The 9,310-nt window shown below is 56.4% G+C and overlaps 3 protein-coding genes across 3 annotated transcripts; 1 reads left to right on the top strand and 2 right to left on the bottom strand.

The window, feature by feature from the left end:
* Positions 1-700: 700 nt before the first annotated feature.
* Positions 701-3,542, bottom strand: H310_08480 (hypothetical protein; the record flags this gene model as incomplete). The annotated part of the gene is made up of 14 exons (XM_008874213.1): positions 701-901; positions 951-1,074; positions 1,123-1,156; positions 1,208-1,311; positions 1,366-1,552; positions 1,598-1,694; positions 1,749-1,886; positions 1,955-2,044; positions 2,108-2,248; positions 2,308-2,441; positions 2,527-2,652; positions 2,778-2,997; positions 3,102-3,364; positions 3,425-3,542. 14 exons carry the CDS (start codon positions 3,540-3,542, stop codon positions 701-703), a joined length of 1,977 nt encoding a protein of 658 aa, XP_008872435.1.
* A 388-nt stretch (positions 3,543-3,930) lies between these two features.
* On the top strand, positions 3,931-5,079 carry H310_08479 (hypothetical protein). The gene is made up of 2 exons (XM_008874212.1): positions 3,931-4,045; positions 4,090-5,079. Exons 1-2 carry the CDS (start codon positions 3,960-3,962, stop codon positions 5,039-5,041), a joined length of 1,038 nt encoding a protein of 345 aa, XP_008872434.1. The 5' UTR covers positions 3,931-3,959; the 3' UTR covers positions 5,042-5,079.
* Positions 5,080-5,269: 190 nt separating this feature from the next.
* H310_08478 (hypothetical protein) lies at positions 5,270-8,857 on the bottom strand (the record flags this gene model as incomplete). The annotated part of the gene is made up of 17 exons (XM_008874211.1): positions 5,270-5,530; positions 5,599-5,724; positions 5,770-5,875; positions 5,952-5,997; positions 6,045-6,511; positions 6,556-6,841; positions 6,959-7,091; positions 7,163-7,293; positions 7,363-7,432; positions 7,492-7,653; positions 7,711-7,757; positions 7,830-7,926; positions 7,992-8,017; positions 8,085-8,169; positions 8,231-8,413; positions 8,470-8,563; positions 8,616-8,857. 17 exons carry the CDS (start codon positions 8,855-8,857, stop codon positions 5,270-5,272), a joined length of 2,562 nt encoding a protein of 853 aa, XP_008872433.1.
* Between the last annotated feature and the right edge of the window lie 453 nt (positions 8,858-9,310).

Below are 9,310 nucleotides of genomic sequence, written 5' to 3'. Positions count from 1 at the left end.
ATGCATGAACGGGAAGAAAGATGTGGACCCTAGTTCAAAATGACTTCATGGCTTGCCAGGGTACACGCGACTATGGTGAACCCTGCTATGATGGATACGACGGCAAGGTCTGATGGGCATCAACGGACGGGAGAAGAAAGTGGACGAACATCTTTAACGTCTTCGTCACCCACCGTCAAGCGCGCATCTCATTCCCCACCATGTGATGCTGCCAAGTGTACATGCGATATCTCCAGCTTCCCACTGACAACACGCATTATGCCTGTTGCCTTGTGGAAGGAACAGCACCGTGACGCTGAACGAGTGCAACGCGCACGTCCGCATGGGGATTTGAGTACGTCGGCCGAATCTGTGGAGATTCGACAACGAAGACGGACCGTGTAGAGGAAAAATGCCAACCTCGCACGGACGCGTCGACACCACGCATCAAATTTGAAGTGTGCAGGACGACACATCGCGCTTGTGCCTGCCACCACTCGTCCAACGCGGTCATGCAACGTCCAAATTGGTCGGCGACATTCACCTTTCCAGCTGGTGGCTCCGATTGAAGAAGTGGTGCGTCCATCGCCCGATCCTCCCCTCCGTGTGGAATTAGAACCCGGGACGACAGAATCTGGGTTGATCTATATCACGACGACCTTTCGCTCCCATGACATCCGAGTAAAGCAGCCCCCGTGACGTTTTCGCCAAGCAGGACGCGTCACGACCATGGCGAGCTGCAAATGGGGCCACGAATCGCTTTGCTGTTCCAAAACTGGAGCGCCATGTGCACTTGCTTGTCCACGCTCTTCTTGTCGTCGTCAAGAGCCACGATGAATTGCAGCAGCTTTTCAGCCACACCATCAAACACCCGGCCTTCGATGCACCCGGCGTCGTGAGCCATTCCCACTTGATGCTCGACCTGGACAAACCCACAAAATGAAATACATGGCAAAGCGTCGATGGCGTACGATGGCGCCGGTGAGACGTGCTATGTGCGACAAGCAAGGCGCCATGAGGACTTGGTTGACGAGCGATCGTCGGTGGCTCGTGCGAGCCGTCCCTTGCACAACAACGTCGCGCAACGCGCGGAGCCTAATTTCGAGAGGGTCAGACTCGCTTCTTCAGACGTATTCAAAGTACCGGGCCATGGAGTGGTTGAGCAAGCGCTGGCACGCTACCAAGGGTCAGAGTTAAGCGGCGCGGCCACGCCGTGCTTGGGATATACCGTCTAGCACAGCCAACATGCACGCGGACGCGGGAAGTGCGTGGAAAGTGATCAAGTTGAGACGAGGAAGCTCAAGAGATCGCGTCGTCGAGGGCTGGATGTCTCTACTTGAGCATCAGCATCTCAACAAGCGATCGCTTGTGAGCGAGAACTAGCACCTGGATCGATGGTTCAAGTATCGAGAGGCGGAACCATGATTTGTGGCGAGCGATACCGACAATTTCTCAAGCAATGCGAGCAATGTGGCGACGGCATCTGGAATCGAGTCGAACTGGGTCGTCGATCCGTCCCAGGCCAACGTTGCTGTCGACAGCATACGGCTCCGTTTGTCCGTGAATTGGATGGCTAGGACCGAGTGTCGATCATGAGAAATGAGTAGTTTCGACGCACTTGCTGCAGCGCTGATTGAGGCTGGATTCATGGCTGTCCACTCCCAAATTGCTTGGTCAGCATGTGCCGGGGATGGCGACGCCGTGTACGAGAAAGCCTACTCGGGCACGGATGACGCCACTCGAGATTGTAAATGTGAGGAATGCCGTACTGGCTGCATGTCGATCCAAGTCGTCAGAGTCGCTTCGAATTGCTCTAGCGACTGCAGCACCATGTTGTATGGGTGAAATCTGCACTCGTACGAGTCCAGAGGGCTTCCCGTGTAAAGCAAAGAGCCCGGGACCAAGATCTATTGCCTTCGTGAGTGAAAAACTCTTTGGAGAGCATGCCACATGGGTAGATAGATGGTCCTGTCACCTCCACAAGCACAGCCAAGACCAACCCAGCGCACACATCCAACGATGTCATGTCGGGGGAAGTGTAACCGGGCGAGGCATGAAGCGTATCCTATGTGCCCACGTCAGCAACACACCATCGAGGAACGCTACAAGAGCTGGCCCAGCCGCGTACTAAAGAGAGTTCTCCGTGGCACAACTTGGCTCGGATGTTGGGACCGGCCGCAGCCATAAACAGGTCAAGGCACGCCGCCAAGACACTGTGGGGAAGCGACTCGTACAAGCGATTGTGCATTTCGTCCTTGTCGGCGTTTGGCTTCAACAAAGCGCGGTGAAGGACCAGGGGTTGCTGCACGGCAGGCTGCACCGACGTACCAAAAACAATTCTCTTGCGAGCAGTACTTGGTGCTGGTGGCGCTGGCCAAACCCGTCCAGTGTCGAGTAATATTGTTTCAGCTGAGCAAATTGCATGGCAGTGGGCACGGCTGGGGCGTTCTGGACCACGAATTCTATTCGACAGAATGGAGCGTCACGTTTGTAAAACTCGGCAACGATGCGCGGCGTGGGCAATGCCGAAGCCAGCACGTCATGTACCACATCGAACGAGATGTTCCAATACTGGGATGGCGAGAAACAAGCTCCACAGCGACCGCCCCGACGCAAATGCAGCCATGGCTTCGTGAAGGAGCCCCCATCGGCTCTTGACCACCATTGCATACGCTACACAGACCCATGAGTCAGCACACCGGCATCGATGCTACGCCACAGATGATGAGGCGTCAAACAAGGAGTACCCAGTGACCCAAACGATTCACTTTAGCGCTAGGAACAAACGAATAACATACATGGGCACATATCTTTGGTTGGGGATGCCGGTAGGGCAATGTCGGAGAAGGTTGCCCAAGTCCATTGGACCCGCGCGGGGTGCATGGACGGCAGGTGCTGAGTCCGTTGCTCAGCAACGCGGCGGCAGCCATCACGTTGCAGGCATGGATCGGCGAGAAGCACCAACAGCAACGAATTGAGGCATCCAGGAAGCTCAAAGGGAGCAAGGAATCCATGCCACTACGTAGCAACTCAGCATCACGACATCGTCGACACGTCCAGACATTCACCAACACCACCATACAATGAATCCTTGCAAGTAGCGTGCTGGGGTTCGTACGTACGACGAGGTTGCGGATATTCAGGCCGGACGGAAGGAACAGAACATGGAGCACTTGCATGTACCCTCGGGGCAAGTGCTTGTGGAGCGTTGGAGAGTGCAGGAGGTCGCGCAGGATCATGTTGCTCTTCTGTCCTTTGTGTAGAGCCGCGTATTGATCGTACAGAGCTCGCTCGAGAATTGTGACGAGGATGGTGAACGATGCGTAGAAATGACCATGGCGTAGTTGATCGACGACGAAGGGGACGACCGATGCATGCGTCAAGCCTGGATGTTCACAGGGCTGGATTCAGCACTCACGTTGTTCCGCCTAATATCAGAACGTACTGCTATGGATGGTGACCTCAACGGAATCGTGTTCCATAGCTGCATGGACTGCATGGGCAAGTGTCCACACACAGTCGATCCCTCGAAACGACACTCCAGTGGACAACTCGTCGTCCATCCATTGCGCAAGGACGTCCCAGTTCAAGGGAAACATGGTCGTATTGCCTTCATATCGAGGAAGCGACGGTGCATGCTCCGCGCGGCAGAAGTAGCCCATGACCCGCTCATGGACTTCTGGCGCGAGTGCCGGTCGAAAAAACACCATCGAATATGTCAAGCTTAACATATAGAATTTAACATTACATTCATTACCACATATTTGATAAAACCTGTAACTATTTGGATAAAACCATGCTCTGATATGACAAATCAGAGGTTTTAAGCCAACTTGTCGAGTTCAACCCACTGCCACACACTTTAACGTATCTGAATAAACGCAGATTGAGAAACTCTATAATTGGATGTCATTAATTTTGGACGGTAATGAAGTCCGCACCACAAAAGCCACTCAACCCATTCAGTGACTGCCGCCAACATGTTGTCGCGCTCGTTGTTCCTTCGCCGCAGCTTTGCCACGGCCGTGCGCTACCATGCGCAAGGAGTGCCCCAGGAAGTCCTCAAGTAAGTAGGCGATGAAGACGATGCGTCTCACTCGAGCTGGATAGGGTTGAAGCCGCGCCGGCCGCGACCGCCGCATTGCGAGCTGGTGAAGTCGCGCTCAAGTTTTTGGCGGCGCCAATTAACCCTGCCGACTTACACATGATCCGTGGCGGCTACGGTATCAAGCCTACGTTGCCCGCTGTCGGTGGTAACGAAGGTGTGGCGCGCGTTACAGCCGTTGGCAGCGGCGTCACTGGTCTCAAGATCGGCGACCGCGTCATCCCAGCTGTCGCCGGCTTTGGTACCTGGCGCACGGACGCCGTGGCCAAGGAAGCTGACTTGTTGGCTGTGTCCGACAAGATTCCTGTTGAATACGCCGCGACTCTGGCGGTCAACCCTGCCACGGCCTACCGCATGTTGGCTGACTTTGCCACCCTCAAAAGCGGCGATGTGGTGATCCAGAATGCAGCCAACTCGGCTGTCGGCCAAGCTGTCATCCAACTCGCGGCGTTGCGCGGTATCAAAACCATCAACATCATCCGCGACGACGAACAGTACGCCGAGACGGTTGAGCACCTCAAAGGTCTCGGCGCCACGATTGTCATGACCGACGACTACTTGGGGTCCGCGGACTTCAAGCGCTTGATTGCCGACTTGCCGGCCCCCAAACTCGCGCTCAACGGCGTCGGCGGTGCCAGCTCGCTTCAAATCACCAAGGCATTGGCCAAAGGCGGCGTGTCTGTCACGTATGGTGGTCAGTCCCACGAACCTGTGCTCGTCTCGACGACGGCGCTCATCTTCCAAGACGTGTCTGTGCGCGGCTTCTGGCTCTCGGAGTGGTCCAAAAATGCTCCCGTCGACGAGCGAAAGGCCATGTTGGCGGAACTCGCCACGTTGTTCGAACAAGGCAAGCTCCGCTCGTGGGTTGAAACGTACCCGTTGGCCAACTTTGACCAGGCCCTGGACGCCGTCGTCCACCGATTGACCAAGCGTAAAGTCGTGCTCCTCTTGGAATAGAATCGCTTCATAATGCCAGTGCGTATTCCGCGATGGGTTGTCTTGAATCCGTTCCATCCCAACCAGCGCCATGCGACCCCTACGCAGGCACGACGCAAACGAGGGCAGTAGCACCTCGACAATAGTCTCACGAGGTATTTGAACTTGTCAGCCGAATGATGGACGACCTGCTGGCCCAGCAACGCACGCTGGCCCAAAATACTAGGCAGGGTGTAGAGCCTATCGATCTTACGGCAGGACGGGTAGCTTCCCCGCTGGCTTAATCAACATGCTGGCTAACTTGGAACGAACGCCGTGCGCGTTGATCAGGGTCGACGTCTCCGACTCGACCCGATCCAGAGGCAAGTTCGTACACTCGACCATGAGGACGTTGACGGCGGCAGCGGGACGGCTAGGATCGCATCTTCGAATGACACGGCGAACCGCATCCAAACTGATCATGCCGTTGTTGTCTGGTCCCGCACAGCGCTCCTCTACTTGGAGCTCGCGCTAACAGCACCACAGGATGACGCACACCGCCTTCTCAATCATCAAGGAAGCGATGAAGGGTGGCGCACCAGCAGAGAACGCTTGAGAGTTGTTAGTTCGTCCAGGTGCTGACTGCGGATGCATTCGCAAAACGTAGACTGGTTCCCATTGCGGTCTTGTTCCAGCAGGGTTGTGTAGTTCAAGTGCGGTTGGCCCTGAGCGGACGTCCAGTGAGTCGTGCATTGTGGACATGACTCCACCTTGGCTTCCATGAGCAATGCCCGACTCAACGCCGCCATCGACTCGTCGCTCTTCCATGGGAACAAAATGTGGAGCTCGCGCAGCGCGGGGCCGACGGCAACGTACCTACAACAAACACTTCAGCGTCGGTGCCGTCGCAGCCACGAAATGCACGTGCCCTCTTCGTTTGGACGTATCTGACTCGTTCTTGTCGAGCGCGACAAAGGCTTCGTACACTGCGTACACGACTACGACGACTGTGAAGGGCAGCACGCGTGGAGCGCACAACGATAACCTCGCAGCTGGTCGGCTCGGGCGTCTTCTGGGATATCGCCGTCCAAGATCAGCTGAAAGATTCGGCACTCGCTGTCGTACTGGTACTGCTCCAGTGCGGCACAGAGGTTGTAGGCGCCTGGGGGTACACCGTTAGTTGCCATGGATCCTCCAAGGATGTTGCTGGTGATGACAGGGGCGTCGAATGGGATTTTGAGGGGGGAGGTCGTACACTCAATCGCGTCTGTACGGACGGGAAATTTCTTGGTCAAGTACGTGTGAAAGTACTGTCGGAGCGGGATACAGCACGGGGATGCCGTAGCCCCGGCGGTCGGCGGCACTGTCGTCGACACGGACGACTTGCGCGCGGTGGTCATCCTTTGACTGTTGCTGCTACCATTCGTCGTACGTCGGGCGTTGGTTCCATGTGGCGGGGGTGGATCTCGGACAATGAGCTTTTCAGCTGTCGCCTTTTGCAGCCACACATCGCTGCATGCGTGGTGGGTCCGTGCGGGTGGGTCGAGCCGACGCACCTGATGATCCGTTCGGTGTCCCGTTTCGAGTAAAATTTGTTTCGGACGTGGCCTTCGTATTGCAAGTAGTCCGGGACGGCGTCGCCCGTCCCCCGACCGACAAAGTAGTCGCCAATGTCCGGCAGGACGTCCACACGTTCATTGCGCTCGTCGGGAATCAAACCCGTGATGAAGACACTAGTTGCGGGGGTGTCGGTCGTTGTGGTTGCTGGGGTGGTAGGGGGCTTGGCGGGCGACGATGACACAGGTTGGGGTGCCACGGCAGCATTGCAGCACATTTTCCAAGCTAACAGCATCGTAGGGGCGTCAGGCAGGCACAGATCGATCTCGCACGTCAAGACATGCATCGAAACATTTGGCACGACCTACACCCGTCTCCACGATCGAGACACCGTCTCATTACCTTGGACGAGCGCTGAGATGCTTGTGATCGCTGGCTCGGTCGGGAGCACACAGTCTGGGACACTCGTCTGCCATTCCGCCACCACCTTTGCCACGAAAGTTGCTTCGTCGAACACGGGGACCTTGTGCGGCGGCTACACAACCCGCGGCACAAAGGTACGTGGGCTCTGCTGTCGAGATATGACAGGACCGCCCGAAGTCGAACCTTTTCATGTGCGACTCGATAGGCCATCAAGTCTTGAACTTCGCGGGTCAAGTGCTCAATTGTTCGCCGGTCTGCATTTACGTCGATCCCTCCAGCCTTGTCCTCCAACGTCACAATCGAATTCCGTAGCTCTAACGACGTTGGGCGACCGTGAATCTGGCGTTGTCCACACGACAGTGCGCTGGGTTTGGATGTCCTACCGAGGATCTCGTCTTGCGCGCGGGCGTATTTGGCCGTGAGGCTGTGCACGGTCGCATGGAGATCGCTCATCTACAGCCGCCCATGCTTCGTGAAACACATGGACAACGACGACGTGGAATCGCGCGTACGTGGGAGTCGTGTTCTTTTTGGCGGTCGTCCTGGCGCATCATTGTGTGCAGCAGCGCTTGGTTGGTCGCCATGAGATCTGCCACTTTGGCCACAGCGTCGCTCACTTCGGTCGTGAGTTTGGACGTGGTGTCGGTGAGAGTCGCGTTCGCTGCAGCATACGCCTAGAAGACATCAGCGACCGATTCTTGGCGGGGTTATTCGACGGGGTCGGGGCTTACCGCGAGCGTGGCTTGCGTCGACTTGAGTTGCTTCTTCCACTCTTTGACTAGAGCAACATTGAACGACGAGACATCGACCTCCACGAACAAAGAGGAGCGCCCTCGCCATGTCTGCCCACCTTTCATCTTGTTGACGAGATTGTGTTCGGCGATGGCTTGCTGGGCTTCTTGCTCCATCGTTTGGATCGTCGCTTCGTACTGCGGGATCATACTCACCTGCCACAATCACCATGACGACGACGTTGACAAAATGGGCGGTGGCGCTCGCTCGTCGGTCGTACCCGCAGCTCGTACATGTCGAGTAGCCCTGCCGCAAACCAAACAACGGGGTTTGAACCAACGGTCGTGGGAATCGAAAGCACGCGTTGACGTACCTTCGTACTCTTGTTTGATGGCCAGCAACAGCGGCTTGTATGTTTTGAAGTCGTCGATAAGGCGGAGAAAGCACTCTCGGAATACCTGTCGAAGCGACAGCACCATGATGGACCTTCGCCGCGAATCGATCTAGGTCTGTCTGTACCTGCAACCGCGCCAGACGAGGGGGAAGCGACGAATTGTCGCCGACACAGGCGGGGGAAGGGGACATGCCCAGCACGTTCAATTCGCGCACGACAAACGCTTCCAAGTGCTGCAAGAACGCTGGTTTAGCCGGCTGTGCGCCGCGTTGGTCGTCTTTGTGTCGCCTGTGCTTCACGTCGTGGTCCTGCTCATGACCAATGTCAGACTGTTATGTCTGGGGTGATGAGGAGTCGTTGCAACCGTGTCTTGGTGTGGCTTGCCTCGGCCACTAGCCCCCAATGGCCAGCTCTCAAGCTCGCCCCTTGGTACGTCCGCGGCCACCGACGTCGATACCCTGATGGAGAGGAAGATCACCCACGCGCCAAGCGAGTTGCCAAACAACGTACAAAGACTTGTCCACGACTGTGGGGTCGCGTGAAGTCGACCGAACAAAGTAATGCGGTACGACGGGGGCTTTGGCTTTGGGCTTGGATCTTGCCGCCGACGGTTTGGCGTGCCGAGGGGTGGTCGGCAAGAGCGGGAGCATGTGGTTGTTGGACTGGTCGATGGGAGGAAGCAGTGGTGCGGGTGGATCCGCCGCAGACTTTGTACTGCGACCATACTTGGTCAGGATGTCCATAATTTCCATGGCCAACGTGGAATTCAACGGCGCGGCGGTGGCCACGCGATGGGATAACCGACAGGACGAATTGAGTAACTGTCAAGACGGCAGATGTACACACAGCACAAAGCGCATCGTCCATTTCCCCATGCGCGCCGCGCATTCCACACGCACAGCTTCGACGGCTCTGAGGGTATTATACGACGTAGTCTGCAAGGAAAAGCCAGAACAGAGGCTACGATGTGAAGCACTGGAAATTATGGGATGGCTCCTGGCGACCAGGTCAACCAATCATGACAATAGAATCGCCTTTCTTGGACGTCACAGTGCGGCACCACAGCACCGCGTGGGGCTCCATCGAGCGACACTCCGTTGGCCAGCCAAAGTCCTTCCCGTGTCAATCCAACTGAAGAGCTCCCGCACTTCCAAGTCTATGAGTGGCGCTTCCCTAACAAAATGGTTGAGCCCGCGAGCCAACCT

This window comes from Aphanomyces invadans, assembly GCF_000520115.1.
Source record: "Aphanomyces invadans strain NJM9701 unplaced genomic scaffold supercont1.17, whole genome shotgun sequence".
Classification (NCBI taxonomy): Eukaryota; Oomycota; class Saprolegniomycetes; order Saprolegniales; family Verrucalvaceae; genus Aphanomyces; species Aphanomyces invadans.
This window is presented reverse-complemented; position numbering and strand designations above follow the sequence as displayed.